Source organism: Agelaius tricolor, unplaced genomic scaffold (assembly GCF_023055355.1).
Source record: "Agelaius tricolor isolate 1412-34295 unplaced genomic scaffold, bAgeTri1.0.p SCAF_10, whole genome shotgun sequence".
Lineage (NCBI taxonomy): Eukaryota > Metazoa > Chordata > Aves > Passeriformes > Icteridae > Agelaius > Agelaius tricolor.
This window is the reverse complement of record NW_027269270.1, coordinates 14400946-14417569: the sequence shown is the minus strand read 5'-3', so window position 1 is coordinate 14417569 and position 16624 is coordinate 14400946. Positions and strand designations below refer to the sequence as shown.

Sequence of the window (16624 nt, the reverse complement as noted above, 5' to 3'; positions counted from 1 at the left end):
CATTCATTCTTATATTTTTCCCAAGTTTATACACTACATTTTACATGTAGATGATATACCTTTGGTTACTTCTGTATAGTAATGTTACTTCTCAAATCGCAATAAAAATAAAACCCAAGAAACAGAGTAAAAATAAAACCCTTGTGCATATAGTACATTACCTTACAGCTGTTCAGACTGTTACAGCTCTCTAGCCCCAGCATAATTTTGATAAGCCAAGTAACTTTAGATGCTATTATCTTTTGATGATAAGACCTAGTTCTATACTAAACCCAGACCCATGAGAGACATTCCCCTCAAAGAAAGTGTCTGCCTACCTACTTGAATCTATTTTAGAAGAAAAAATTCAGCAAGTTATGACATCTCAAGGATTGTCAAAGCAAACCCAAACCCCTGCTGAGATGTATTTTCCATCTCCTTTTATCAAAGAGACAGCAGTTAGAAAATAAAAAAGGCATATTTACTTACATCAATGGAAATGCAAAAAATGGAAGTGTCATTGTCAGCCTTGCTGTCCATTCATCAGGAAGACACCACAAATACACAATTAAGCAAGTAATAAGGTAAAGAACTGAAGAGTAGAGAAGAAGCCTTCCAACCCATAGTTTCTGTAGCCTCTGATTTTTTTCTCTAAATTCTTCTAATGTCTGTATTTCCTGCAAATAAACAGGGTTCAGCCTTATTAGTGCAATTAGTAAGAGGTTTTACTAAGCTGCCTTTAAATGTTTGCTAAAATCAGCCCTATCAGTCTGATACTTGATTAGAAAAGTCAAGCAGCTCTTTGATAAATTACAATATTTGCCCATAGATAACTTTCATAGCATAAATACTCCATAATAATAAGGCTATGATATGGGCCACTTGCACCTTATTAGCAATTGCTAAGAGAAGTTAAAAATCAGCACTTTTTCACATTTGTCATGCATTAGTATATTTGGGAGAAGTGAAAAATACCAGTATCTTATGCATGGCACTCTTTACTATCACATAAGTCACTACTAAACATACTCAGCATTCTAAAGCTTTCATCAGGTACCTGTGGAATGTTAAATGTCTCTGACACTTTTCTACTAACATGGCAAATTGCTGGAACCTCTCCACCATTTTACTTGTTCTCCTTTCAGTACTTTCCTCACATAAAGAGTGAAATCATGAACATCGGTATGATGGTATATTAATAAGTGATGGAGCAATGCTCTGCTATGTTAACCATTCTGACTGTATTTCAAGTGACAACAGAAGTACTCACAGCTTCATTAAAAGGAAAACAAAAATATCAACAGTATATTTTAAAACAGTTCATTTCCCCACAGAGTACAGACATCTGTCACAAATGCTGGTGAAAAATCACAATTGATTACTGACCAACCTATCCAGTTATTCTGCCCCTGACCTTACTACCACTACAGTTGCAACTGCTATACATAAAACCATACATTAAAGCTTTTCTCATCAACCTGATGAATGGAACTTGGCATTAGTGACATTTTCCTTTACATGGGACTTTAACAATTAGTTATAACTGAATTGTGTAATCAAGGCAGCTTCATATTCATTCCCATTTCAGGCTCTCTAAATAAATACTTGCCCTGCAGCTTCTCACTATCTATTATACAGTATTGGTATTTTTTAAATGAGTAAACACTAATGGGAAAAATTATAACAATTTCTCTGATGTGCAGAATCTCTACTACTGGAATAATTACCAAAATAATTTAAAATTTCATGAGAGTATTTTACCTAATGTGAGAGAAATACATGGCCAGCAAAAAGGACACATATTTCTAAACAAAAAAAAATCAAACAAAACACTAAAAAGCAAACACATACCTTATCTATTTTCTCTAATACTTCTACAGTGGAAGGCTTTGCCTGCTTACAAGGGAAAGAACAAAGATATTAATCTCACTTCAAAAAACTCAGTATTTTGTGGATTACTGTACATTAACAGTTTCCTAACAAAAAGACATACTCATAATACATTAATAAATTCATAAATTATCTATTTTATATAAAGGTAAGAAGTTTTCCTACTTTAGTGTGACAAATAGAAAGGACTGTAATGAATCACTATTTTACAGTTGGCATTACTCCAACCTGAAAGCTCCTCTCCTACAACACAAAAAATGAAAATCTATAATGCTTCTACAGCAATAATGAATGTGTAGGTGGAAAGCAAAACAAGAACAGAATTGATGAGTGGCAGAAATAGGCAAAACACAGAGAATATAGAGAGGAAGCCCTAATCTGAGTACTCCAGCTTTTTACTACTATTCATTCCATATAAGGACACATGGTGTAAATAAATCATAAGCACCTGCAAATAAGGGCTGTCATCACCAGTAAAATTCCCTATAGGAGCACCTGAAAATCCACCTTCTAGGAATCTTTCCTAATTTCTGAGAATTATCAAGCCACAATCTTTCTCCACCCTTCACACTACAAATTGAAAAGCCATAGCTCACATTGCATCACCCTGAAAGTGAGTTTCTATTACACAAAACTGACACTCCACCTGAAGTTTCACCTTTAATGGAGTTTTGTAGGGAAGACTGCTGTCAGTTGCTAATAAGCAAAGGATAACCTAGACTCGAGCAACTCACACCTGCCAGGAGAGTAGCCAAAAACCTCATGCCTCTTCTTCCTCATAAAATCAGTACACCACTCAACAACCAATAAAAGCAGATAGGAAGACAGACTTGTACAGGAGTAAGTCACTACCAAACCATTTGTTAAAACAGCCAGAAATGTTTCTGCACATACCCATTTTTATCTAGGTCACCAACCTGTCAAGTCACAGATGCTGCAGTTTCTATCCCAATGATGCACAACAAAAGTATTTAGATTTACAGAAAGAGTTAAAACTGTATTTTTTAAGTTAATCAAGCCAGTGCCAGACTGGTACTGCAAAGGAAATGAAGGACAACAGCAGAGTTTCACAGCTTAAGTGATTTAGTAAAAAATACTTTTGGTCATGATATCTCTCACTACTGGACTTTTAATGACATACAGGAAAAGTTCAGCACTAGCATTCAGCATTAATAGTCAACATGTCCTAGATACTCCCATCTTCTGGACTAAAGGTTATTACATTGTTACACAATGTTACTTACCCTCCATCTTGAAATTAATCCACCCATCTTCTATTGTGGACAATGTTGGCAGAGCTATCAATCTTCTACAAGAATTCACAGCTAGAAATAAAGCATTAAGCACTTAGGAGTAATCTAGCAACATAATCAAAGATTCTCAAATTCATTCCAACATTTTAAGAAATCAAAATATTGTCTAAAGCCATTGTCTAGCTATCTACCTATGTGCTATCTTTACATTCAGTTTTCTGATTCACAAGCCACCCTGTAAGTCAGTTGATCAGCTCAGATGTGGCCAAAGTTATTTTTATTTTGGAAATACTTAACTAGCAGGGAGTTCTCAAAAATACAGGCACAAATGAACTGCAAAAAGAGCCACCAAAATACTCCAACAAAATCAATTTTAAAAACTTAGTATTGAGCACAATTATTTTAAGATACTGATTTCCAGTTATTTCCTCTGCTGCCCCTAAGCACAACTCAGTATTCCTTTTTAGTTGCAACTCTAGGCATTCAACATTAACACCCTGTTAACTCTCATCCTGTTCATGAGAAAATTTCTCAAATAAATCTATTTCTTTTTCATGCCCTCACCAACAAGAATATGCTGTGTGCTCAGTTTTAAGTTCAAAGAACCAGTTTCAAAGATTTCATTTGCTGTACTAAAGCACTACATTGACAGGTCTTCCCTGCACAACTCACAACCCAGTCATCAGCACATCAAATGACTCTAAAACAATTCCAAAGGGGCAAGAGAGGCTCACCTCACCCTACACAAGCCTGGAACCAATGAACAACACTAATTTGATGATCTGGGTCTAAGCTCCAGAAACAAAATTGTAGCAACTTCCCATTAGAAGATAGTTGAATCAATTGAACCTTAGGATGGCAGACTTTCTCTCCATCCATGTAATATACAAGTTTTTTACCTGTTTAACAAAAAAGTAACCAGTTCAAAACAACCCTGACAGTAAACTAATGCTCAATCCCAACCAGGACTCAAACCTTTTTCATTCTGGAGTGAAACACTAACACTTATTAAAACAAAGCAGTGATCTAGCTAGACAGAAATATAAGTGATCATTATCTTGCTTATTAAGTTTCCTTTGGTCAAAAATGGAAAGATACATTTCAATCCAAATTTGTTCTCAAATTGTCTGAGGCCGCTAGAGCAATTTAATATGTACAGGATATGCACTGCTCACTAGCATAAACACTGCTGTAGTCTGGTAACCTCCCCACCTTCCAAGAAAGCCAAGGACTTCAGAACTATAGGCCCTACTAGTTTCAGAAACCAACCCTTAAAGATAAGGAAATCCATATCAGAAATGCCACGAGAATGAAGCTAGAACAGATGGGCAAATTAGCTCTGCTGCTGCCAAATGAGTAGCACCAAAGGCTGAGATATAGAAAAAGCAATTACCCCTTGGACTCTAACAAATTCTCAAAATAATCACTACTGCAGCAACTCATCTCAGTAAAACAGCAGTCCTTTTTTTTTAAACACACAATTTAGCACCAAGAATTTTATACAACCATGACTTTGCAGACACAGGCGACCCTTTGCATGATGGGTATTGCAGTAGATCTGAGCCTACACTTTCTTCCCAGATATTTCTACAGACACAGATAGCTTTTACATTGTTTTGCAATGAAGATACTGTGTCAAATAGCCAATTGAGAAGTCTGTAAAGCCAGCACAAAGCTCCCAAATCTAGCTTGTTTCCCTAGCATTGCCACTGCCCTTAGGAGCAATGGTGGCTCTCAGTTGGGGACACAGAGATGCTCACATGGCCTTCGTGTGTGCCATTTTCCTTCAAAACATAGTTTGAGAACCTCCCCACTGGAAGTGTTACAGGATCTTTTGGGAACAAATTATCCATAGGCTACTGGTGACTCTGACTTATAGCAGTAACACATTCACAGTGCTATTGCTACAGAAGGCTTTTTTAAATATCTGGTAAGCTTGGAAGAGAAACAGGTTCGACAAGTGTCACTACGCATCTGATTTGACAGGAGCTGTGATGATGACAGGCTCACAGATGCTGCTCTGCAAGTCTGCAATACTACCAAAACCCTTCCCCAAAGAGGTATTAGGGATTAGGGCCACAAGATTCACATTTACAGTTTAGTCACTGAATCCTCAGTGAGGAGGTGGAAAATTTTCTATGATTACTATGGAGTGCCTCAGATGTTTTCCTTCTTCCCCTCTCTTTTCTTGACATGACAACACAAATTGTCTTCAATTTGTCTTTGATTGCTTCAAGCTCTCCTCCTTCCTCCTCACCTGCCACTCCACATACCTACCACTAATATCTGTCCTACTCTTCATAGCAAGAGATCATCCACAAGTAACTTCCTTCCCATGCTCCAAACAACAAATTATTGCATAGGACTTTTCCCTTCTGAAGACTGCACTGTAGCACAGAGCTGTGCATTTCACTGACTAAGCAGTAGAGTAGTTGGACTTATTTCCACACACGTTATCACTGATGCAATACACAAGTAAGATAACTGCAACATGTCCTAGGCTTAAAACTGACAAAAGAAGCATTAAAAACACTGAACAGAGAAGCTTAAGAAAACACTACTATCAATTTTATTACCTGACTCTCTCAAAAAAATATTTATAGCAGGTCCTCTACTCCCAAAACATTTAAGTTATTTATTAAAAAGCAGAAGTGTCAGACTAAGAGACCAGAGCAGAAAAAGCTTCTCCTTTGAATGAGGCAAAAATCCACTAAGACATCCACACCCATCCACCCAGGTGGAGAAAATAGCTTCATGATCTCATTACACTTTTATCAAGTCAGTCTCAAATTTCTTCAGGCTTATTAATGTTTTACAGGTTAAAAGTTCTCCAAAAACTCGGTCTCCCAAGTAAATTTTAATAACTGACATGCTGTAATTTAAGACTGAATAACATCAAGAGAAGACATACTACAAGAAAAAAAAGGAAGTTGGAAATTTGTAATCAAGGCCTTGCATACAGTCATACAGACCTCTCCCCTTAAGGAATGGGCAATGCTTTTCAAATAGGTCTTTTTTGCAAACTTAATTATTCCAATTTCTGTAAGTTTTTGTAGATATTTACCACTACAAAGAAAACAAATTCTACCATTTAAATTGAATCTCTAGTTCTGCTCACAGTTTGCTCAAAATTTACTGACCTCAGAAACTTCCACTGGGACCATAAAAAGTTTCTCCAGCTGAGCGCCGCGGACAAGGAAACAAGCAAAACCAAACCAGGAGCATCACCCACCACCTACTGCTAGCCTGTCCTAGGACGCCTCAGTTACAACAAAATACTAAACTTTTTTCCATTCAAACTTCATTTTCGGCTGTTTCCGTCTGGAAGCATCCCCCAAAAGTCCTATCCTTTGCAGAGCCTTAATTAAAAATGCAAAGTAGTTCCCACACAGACTGCACAGCGCCGGAGCGAGAAGTGGGTGGGTCGGGCGCTCTTTTTTGAAACCCAACCCCAGCGGGCTGCGCGAGGGGCGGCCGGCGCGGGCCCGGCGGGCCGGGAGGCCGCTGCCAGAGGTCAGCGGAGCCCCCGGCTCCCCGGAGGGCGCTGCCAGAGGTCAGCGGAGCCCCCGGCTCCCCGGCCCGCCGGCCGCCACAGCCGCACCGCTCCCCGCTTCCGGCCCAGGCGCCCGCCGCCCTTCCCGCAGCCAAGGGGCTTCCCCCTCCGAGGCTGCACCGCGGCCCGCCCCGCCCCGCTGCCCGGAGGGAGAGGGAGAGAGGGAAGGGGCACCTGCCGCCCTGCTCCGCTTCGTGCCCCGGGGCCGGTACCTGAGCGCTCCTATGAGGAGCGCCGGGCGCCCCTCAACCACCACCCCGCGCCCCTGTCCCACCGCGGAGCCGCTCAGGGCCGGGCCGCGCATCCCCCACCATCGCGTACCTGCCGCGGGCCGGGCCGCGCATCCCGCCCGCCACCAACGCCGCCGCAGGAGGAGCGCGGCGCCCGGGCGCTGCTCCCACCAGGCCCCGCGCGGCCGCGGCAGCCAATCAGCGCCTCGCTGCCGCGGGGCGCGCTGGAGCGGGGCGGGGCCGGGCCGCGCTCGGGGCGGGCGGCGGCTGTGGCGGGGTTGGGCGGTGGTGCTGCCCTCCGCTCCCCGCTCCGCTCCCCGCTCCGCTCCGTACAGTACCGGACCCGGCCGTACAGTGCCGTATTGTACCCGGCCGTGCCGCTCCGGACCGTACCGGATGGTACCCGACTGGGCCGTGACATGCCGATGCGCCGCTCCCGCCGCGCTTCGCGGCCCGGCCCGGGCGGTGTCCCGGGCGGCTCTGCCCAGCCAAGTTCAGGCGGGCGGTGTCGGAAGGCGCTCACCGTCTTCCTGCGGCTCTCGCTGATCTCTGTTACAGAAAATAAAGGTGTTTTAAGGCAAAACCGGAGGAATGTGAGGGCCAAACTGTCATGTGGAGGTTTGCAGGCCTCCCGACGCCGGTGCTCAGCTAAGGAGGCAGTGCTGACAAAGAGCCGCCGTGCTGCGGGTGTGCTCTGCGGGCAGAGTCCCCTGAGGGTCACAGCACAGGGCTGCTCTCACCGAGCCCTTCCTTCCAGTCGGCATGTGTCACGGGAGAAAAGCTGAACTCTGAATGTCTTTAAATCCCATTACTGTAATCACAATGTCCTCTTCCTTGGTGCTGTACTTCCATCAGCTTTCTTATATCGCTGGTGCCCATCCCTTGCTTCATGCCGACAGGACACAGGAACAGAGAATAAATACTTGCTCTGTTTGCACTGTGTTTCTGACATGCCCTCTTCAGAAGTTTTACCACTACACTAACACAAGTGCATGCACATAAATGTGAAAGAAAGTCCTTCCAAAGTGCTTTGTAGTAAAAACTCCTATGCAAAAGCTGTATATCTTCAGCTGACTCTGCATTGTTGAAATTCTTGTATTGTAACAGTGCATCATAATACAGCCTATAAATGTTGGGGTTTTCCCAGCTCTGGTAGGTTGACCCTGGTCAGGAGGTAAACCTCCTACTCCTTCCCCTCTGGAGGATGACTGAGAAAAGTCAGAGAGCTCATGGGTTGGGTTAAAGGAAAGTGAATGAAAGTAATTTAGTAAGTGAATGAAAGGGGAGAAAAAGTGATGCAAGGGAAATAACTAACCACCCCCCACAAGCAGACTGATGCCCAGCAAGTCTTCCAGCAATTGATGAATCTGGAAGACAAACCCCCCTCCCACCTTCTTATTCTGCAATCCCAGTTTTATTGCTGAGAATGATATTCTGTGGTATGGAATATCCTCTTGGCAGGTTTGGGTGTGCTGTCCTGGCTGTTTCCCCTCCCAAAATTGTTGCCTACTCCCAGCCTACTCTCTAAGGGAGCAGAGAATGAGAAAAGGTAAAGCCTCAATGCTGTGCAAGTCCTGTTCAGCCAAGGCCAAAATATTGCTGTGTCAGCTGTGCTGTTCTAGTCACAGAATACAAAACACAGCAAAACGTGGGCTACTGTGAAGAAAATTGCTTCATCCCAGCCTGTACATGAACTCAAAAAGAATAGGAAAAGCTTTTGGGCCAGGAAAGGACAGAAAAGATATCCCACCAGCTGTCCAGGCAACACAATCGCTTCAAGCTTTAAGTGGTAGAGCTGCTGAGTCTGATCATCTGCAAGCATTCATTCCTAGTCTGGACATTGGCAAGGTGATCCCTTTAATTCCCACCAGTGTTCAGTGTGAATCTTGCTGCTCACATGATTACAGTATCAGATAAGTAACAACTCTGCCTGTGAATCATGGTTTAGAACTGGCTTCAAGACACTTCATTCAAGTAAATCAAAATAGTGGGGATCAATGGGGAGCCAATGACTCTACTGGAAATACTCTGCTATTGATTGCAGAGCTCACCTACATATACAACTTCATTTTTCTCATTGAGGCCTGGACTGTTCCTTCCTTTCCAGTGGAAAAAAGACTCAATGACTGAGCCTCTCCTACTCTTCGGGCTGCACTCTAGAGCCACTTCTATTTAAATCCTTGTAACAATGACTATCACTTTGCTGAGAGGATATCTTTCTTTTTTGTTTCAGATCAATAGTCCACTTCTGACTTTGATACTTCAAAGTGATATGTTGCTGGAGAGATGCTGATTTAAATCTTAATTTTAAGCTAACACATTGAAGTGGGCTAACCTATTTTTCCATGGTCTAGCATCATATCCACTTAAAATAAATACAAATAATGAAGATATTATGTTTAAAGGCATTTGGAAATGCTGCAGACAATACTAGTGTCTCCAAGAATCTGCTGCATTTTTTTTGCTTTCTTCTTTTTTCCAGAAATGTCATAAATACTTTCAAGTCACAACAAAATTGATTCCTAGTTCAAGGCTGAACCAGAATTGTGAAGGAGATCGCAAACTCTACTCCTGTCCTTGGGGCCTTTTTCAGAGCTGGCTTTCAGGCAGGCCTCTGCCATGAAGTTCTAATCATTGCTATTCAGTTATGGATCTCTGTAACTGGTAGTTTAAAAAAAAGCATTGTTAGCTACCATTACTGAACCTAACATACAGATAAGGCTCTCAGCTGGGTGATGTTATACAATAGCATGCAGCTCCCTGTTTCCTTAAGCACCAAAATCTACCTAAAAAAAAGGAAATTATGCCCATATAGCTGCTGAGGATAATAAAACTGAGTATAAAAACATAATTTTGAATCAGCCAGCTTAAAATTTTCATTAATCTGGTTCAAAACTGCCCCCTACAGATATTTAAAACTCTTAAATAGACTCCCTTCAAAATCCTTCATTATCAGTGGGATTAGTGTTTAACCTGACTTTGTATAACCACTTTAGCAGCAGAGTACATCTTCAGAATTTTCCCCAGCATCATAGGCAGCATTTAGCACTTTCAGTCCCTCTATATGCAGAACAGTGAACAATCAACTTATTTTAAAAATCAAACAATAAGCTTAGTTTAAAATGTTTTGGTCTCTCACCCCAACACAGCTATTGAGAGGAGTTTTCCCATGGTAACATTTGTAGCATTCCTATATTTTATCAAGATATGTAGCCTAGTAGTCCAATTTATTTTTCTAAATAAGTACATGGGTCTGTACATCATTTGGAAAATACTATCTGGTTAAGAGGAACTTAGTGTTGCCAAATTGTGTTTACTTGAGGTTTTTTATTTAAAACAGACCCTTTTGGTCTTCTCTGGCTGGTGAGGCCACGTGGATGCTGGGGAATTTTAGATGGGGAAACAGAACCTTTGTTTACACTGCAAGTGGATTGCAGCAGATGGTATGTATACAGCCTAAAGATCACAAGCTTCACTACCCACACTGTGGCTGTACTCTGTGCCATCTCACCATTTCTTTCACATCCCAGTTTTTGGGAATTAGGTGCCGCTGTACATTGCATTGCTCAGGCTGAAACTGGGGTACCCAGTTACCTGGAGTGCCTTGGCCATTCTGGGCTCACTGCTGTGCACCACAGGCGACTCCTCAAGGGCACAGCTTCACTCCAGGCCTGAGGTGCAGCCTGCCCCGTGGGCACCTCAGTGATTAAAGCAAGCCCCAGCTGTCAGGGACACAAGCCCAGGCTGTTAGGGACATAATCCAGGCTCTCCTCAACTCTGCTCTCCACCTGCAAAGCCACTCTGCCACCACTGGTGGAATGAAGGGGGTGCCGGGTTTGGGTGGCTGCAGCATCCTGACATGCCATCCTCAGTGGGAGGTACCACAGCCACTGGTGTTAGTGGGCACCAAAATTTAATGTGGTCAACAATGGACCACCATTCTTGATCTGTTTCCTCTGCATCTTGAACAGAAGGGGTGCTTGCTGGTATTTCATAAATGACACGCACGTAGTAACTGACACACAATTTTGAATGCCCTATGTAATTCAGCTTTGGGGAAAATTTAATTATGTTTATGTATATTTTATTTATAATATATTTGGAAAAGCAATATAGGAAGAAATCATTTTTTATCAATGCAAGGAAATACGTATGCAATTCATTAATTTCGTGTGGGCATATCTGTAGTAAAAAAAGCCTCTACTTAGCTCTTAAGTGATGTGACTGATTATGATGACTCCAAACTATTTTCTTGTCTTGTTTTGTTACACGTTCCAGTTGGGACTGTGAAAAGAGTGAGAGAAAATTGCTTATATTACAGATAGAGCCCTAGTAGAAAGAATTGCTGAGGTGGAAGGAGTTGAGGCCTGAAGGCCAATATAAATTGGTAGCTGCAAGAAAGGTTAAAATTGGATGAACCAAATACATTGTGCTTCATTTTTGACATTCAAATAATTTCAGAGCATACAAAAAAGGTGGCACTCCTAAGGTGGGGTGACTTCAGTGACATATTTTGACAAGATGTGCTTTAAAAATATGTTCTACAACAATGGTACTGGGAAAGATATCCTAGTTTTGATTTAATTTCTCATATGTAATAGCATATGCTTCTTTTGATGTTCTGATCCAACTGTAGTATTTGGAGTACTCAGATGTCTGTATTCTTACAGTTGCCTCCAGTTCCCTGAGCCTTTTGGTATTTTCATCATGTAAGGCATTTGGATGCTCCATCACTTTCCTTAAGTCCTTTGCTTGTGACTCTTGCCAGAAAATTATTACCTCAAAAAGAAGTATATAATCCATCAGGTCAAAAGGTGTAATATCAAGTGAAAGGCTCATATAAAAATCTCTTAGCGGTTGCATACAGTCATCAGAAAAAGCCAAGATCAACTTTTCCACTCCATAAAGTATTCTTGTTGTGATTAAGATCTCTGCTCTTGGTTAATAAAATTGCTATTACTACTACTACTTTTGTTATTGTCATGGCAACTGTTACTGTTGTTGTTACTGTTGGTATTGTTACATAACATTTAATAACTATGTAGTTAGTTATTATTACAATTGTTAGTTATTATTTCTATGGTTATTTTACTGATTATTTCTCTGTCATAAATGTAAACATTTAAAATGATTTAAATAAATAATTATATTTTGTGTCTTACACCTCTTGGTTGATACCCTGTTATATACTTGGAAGGCAGTCAAGTATGAAGTAGAAATGAGAGGCTCTTCTTAATTTGAGGACTATACATCTCTGACAATATGTTTAGGAACATGGTTAAACTTTGGATTATTTTTGTGGCACAAGGAATAAGGCAAGTGATTTCTCATAAAATACTGAGGTGAATATGTTCTGCCATTAAGATCTCATGATCTTAAAAAGAAGAAGCCTAGTGTGAAATTGTCATATGAGCAGCAGAAAGATGGTTTTGCCTTTGTTTGAGATGTCATGCTTCAGATCATGTATGAAATTTTAGAAGCAGTTGTTATATATACATGTATATATAACTATCCCCTTCTGTGATAGGCATGATTTCAAGCTTCTGACCCTTAATGGATATAATGAGTAATTTATATTTATAGTTATAAAAATGACTATATAAACAATAACTCAATGTTCTGTAAAAAAAAAAAAAAACCAAAAAAAAAACCAACCAAAACTAAATCAATTTTACCTAGTGTCCAAATAAAAGTGTGATTATTCTCACTAAAAGTATTTGAGCTGTATAATACCTAAGTCAGTTACATTTTTGCTTCCTGGAGAAGTTTGCTCTTTCAACAGATTAGAGTTCTGATCCAACAAGATTCCTCCCATTTAATAAACACGTAAGTACATCCTTAAATTTTATTAACAGCAATTTCCTTGAAGCTAAATGGAATAAAGAATACTTTCTAAAAGCCTTTTTAATATGGTTGTGCCTACTGGACAAAGTTGAAACTACCCCAACAAAATGACGGTTAAATTATGAAGTAATTTGAATGAAACTTCTGTTGACCTTAGCAGGATTTTTACTTGATTAAGAATAATGGAATTTGGAACCAAGTGAGTGTGATTCAAGGGGTGAATGAGAATGTGCTGTTGTTGCTGCAGCAAGCCTTCCTTCCAGGCACTGCCTGTGTGTGCAGAGCACAGGCAAGTGCAGGAGGGTGTCCCATTTCTGCTCAACCTGACTGCATTTTAATGCTTTCTTATTAGTCAAGCTGGAGGAGACAGGCAATGAGAAGGAAAGTTCTAATTAGTACATATATTTTGCTTTTGATAACTGCTCAAATGGTAGATAGAACATTACCTACATTGAATGCATTTCATACATACTCCTGATTGTTACAAGAGCTTACTTTAATGAAGTATTAAATTTACATATAAAATTGTTTTCAGTAAAGTAAGAAGAACTGGATCTGCTAATAAGCCTTGTTCTGGTTGGAAACCAAACGGAACCAAGAGTCCCAGAATGCCAGAAATAGGACAATAAATATTTCTGGCACAATTTCAAAGGTGCATAATGCCAGACACAGACATGTAAAAGTAATGGCAAGCTCTACAGAGATTATAAAAGAAATAAAATCACAGTTCGTAATTCATAGAATCATGTTAAATGGCAGGCTTATAAACCAATTCTTATAATACAATCCACATGTAAAAGTATCTGTGATTTCATTCAGTTAAAGATGACAAATATTAGGGCTCCCCTTGAAAGCAAATATATATCTTGCAAGTTGAAGGACAATGAACAGTTGCTTTGTGTTCATATTTAATGGTATAAACTCTGCTAGCCTTTTCATACATGATTTTAAAATAACTTTTCAAAGAATGTGAAATTTGCAAGTGTTCAGAATTTTTGAACATTTTGCAGCTACTGAGTATCCTTTGCTACAATTATTACTGCTTCAGGTTTAGACAATTTAAGATCTGAAATTACAGTGCTGTCATGTGCAAAACTCCGAGGTAAAACTATTTTCTCATGGTATGTCATCCTAATAAATGTCTGAAACAGAGCTTGAATTAATTATATTAGAAGGATGTCCAAAATATTCCCTTTCTCAAAATGAATTTATTTCATTAAATGCATTTAGAAGTAGGACAAAAAGCAGAACTTCTACTGTAATCACTCCAATGACTTCAAATGATAGTATTCAAAATCATTTCAAGCCTCTTTGGCTACACAGAGGTCCTTAGATAAAATTAACGTGTCTTGAGTTTTAAAATCACACTTGGGAACTGGCATTTTGGAGCAATGTGTGTTGGGGTTTCATTGCACATTTTTGGGGTACTCTCCACCTTCTAGTTGCAAACTGACCCATAATGAACCAATGAAGACCAAGGCCAATGACAAAGGTGAAATGAGTCAAAGGTAAAATGCAGATGAGGCGTGAGGAAAGAGAAGAATTTTGAATAAAACTTTAGGGGTTTAGGCAAAGTAAACCAGAATAAAATACATTAGAAAAGGCTGATTTTCCACCAGAAGCAGCACATTAATTTGAGTCCTGCTGAGAATAAAGGGAGTTACTAGAAAATACAAATAGCATGTAGTGAAGACTAGGACTTTAGGGCGAAATATATTTTTTGTTAGATCTGTGTTATTTTATTAAGTGATATACATTTATCAATACTAGATCAGTTCTTTCATGCCAGAAAATCAGAAAAAAATGGTGTAATATATTTTATGTTTGTCAGTGACTTAAATTCTTTATGAAGAATAGTAGTTTTAAACATTCTTTTAATTATCTTCATTTTAAGAGAGATAGGTGCTAATCTTAAACCTATTAACCTAAAGTACAATGAAAACTTAGTTACTCTAATTTTTAGCTGCCTCTTTTAGCAACTTGTTCTTCAAATCATCACAAGCTCCTTTCATTTTCACAGGAGTTCTGTGAAAATGAATCATAGTACACTGAGAAGACCAGTGAAAAATAACAATATTTGGCACATTGATAATTAAGTGGTATTGTCTTACTGATGTCTTCTTGATGGATGCTTTTTGTTTCTTTCCCTGTATATAAGATATATACAGCTTGGTGCTGTCTCTGCTTTATGCTTAAATGACCCATGGTTAGCAAATTAGATCCTAGGATTCCTGGGAGCTTCCACAGCACAATTATCCCTCTCCTATTTTATAATGTACTAAATTATACCCCTCTCATATATGCATTGATAAATAATAGGCTTTTCTGTTTGAATTGTTTGCTCACTCTTTGATTTACCAAAAAAAGCCTTTCAGAAAGGCTTCAGGTGGGATACTGCAAGGGATCTGATTTTCAGCAAGTGCTAATTGTCTAACCTTTGAAAATCAAGGAGGTTTAAATGTCAAGGGCAGAAGAATTCATCCATACTTGCTAAATATTTTTTAAATCTTGACCTATGCACCTTCCTAATTTTTTCTAATTTTAGGAAAATAACTTCTGAGGTATGTAAATTATTTTCCCTTTTTTGTTATAACATAGCTTAAAATTAACAGTCAAAATAAATCATTACGTTTTTGCTGAGAAAAATGCAGGCACCACACATATTTCTAACCATCTATAAATGCATTCCTACAAAGTTGTTTATTGGATAAGTCTGGCCATAAATTGGCCAGGACAGAGAACTTTATATGAAAAAAGCAGAACATTGAACAAAAACATTATATGTCCATGATATTAGATTTAAAGTAAAGTAACCACAAACTCCTAAACATGAATCCCAAAACTCACAATCTTTATAATGAAAGGAAAAGACCACATCATATAACTGTCTCAGCCAGGCAATTCGGCATTTAACTTGTTTATTTTTCAGTTAAACAAAATCAAAATATCTCCAGGGAAGACAATGCTAATAACAAACATAACCACATAAGCTTTGTATGTGAAGTTCAATTTTAGCTTTAGGAGGGCCAATCAAATTGGAAATTGTAGTAAAAAGCCAGTAAAACTTAATCAAATTCTGTCACACGGATAGATTGGGCATTTTGGTTTTACCCAGTTTGCTCCAGAATTTTGGGTCTGATCCTGAGTCCTGAAATACTTGCATATTCCTTTGATAATAATCTTAGCTTTGTAAATAATTTACCATATTCTTTGTAAGGAAATTCTATCTTAATAGAATAAATCCTGCTTAATGAGCCCATTAGAGAAAACGAAGTATATTTGCCTATTGTTTTTCTGGCTATGTTAAGAATTTTCTCGAATATGTGATTCCCTACTGGTATAGTTTTTGATGATTTCCCTAAGATAAGGAGCAGCCTGCTCGTGGAATAGCCACCTGCAGCTTACTGATTTTAAAACTCTCCTGAAGACACTTCATTAGCAGAACAAGTATATGCATTAATTAATTAATTAATTAGTGTATCTCTATAATATTGACACTACATAAAAAAATCTATATAGCTACAATAATTCTTTGCTTTTTCACACTGTACTTAAGCGCTTTTATTACACTGGCATCATCTTTCATTCTTTAACATGTTCTTTCCTCAATTTAGAAATTATGGTTTCTCTATTCTTTGAGTGTTGCATGAAATTATACCCTAATGTCTCATCAGTTGTAGAGGGACATTTAATCTGCATGCTGCCCCAGAACTTGTTAGGGTTCTACACAGGGGTAGGGGTCCACCCCTAATACAGGACCGAAACCTGCTAATTCCATGGCACACATCTTAATTATTGGAGACTTTTAATCTATTCTTTCAACTCTTGCCCCTCACAGTGTTTGAAGACTAGCACATTTGAAGAATGGCCTACAC

At 39.3% G+C, this 16624-nt stretch overlaps 1 protein-coding gene across 3 annotated transcripts in view; it reads right to left on the bottom strand.

Moving 5' to 3' along the window:
* The window catches only part of LNPK (lunapark, ER junction formation factor), a 60351-nt gene extending 53226 nt beyond the window's left edge, over positions 1–7125 (bottom strand). For 2 of the 3 annotated variants that reach the window (XR_011680362.1, XM_071434858.1), the window contains exons 1-4: positions 6997–7125; positions 3114–3194; positions 1831–1875; positions 469–656 (exon numbers count right to left, since the gene is read on the bottom strand). Coding sequence is in view for 2 of the 3 variants with exons in the window: in XM_071434858.1 (XP_071290959.1) it covers positions 469–656; positions 1831–1875; positions 3114–3140 (260 nt within the window). In the remaining variant the exon portion in view is untranslated. The remainder of the gene's footprint in view (positions 1–468; positions 657–1830; positions 1876–3113; positions 3195–6996) is intronic. The other variant, XM_071434859.1, reaches the window with a different exon arrangement.
* Between the last annotated feature and the right edge of the window lie 9499 nt (positions 7126–16624).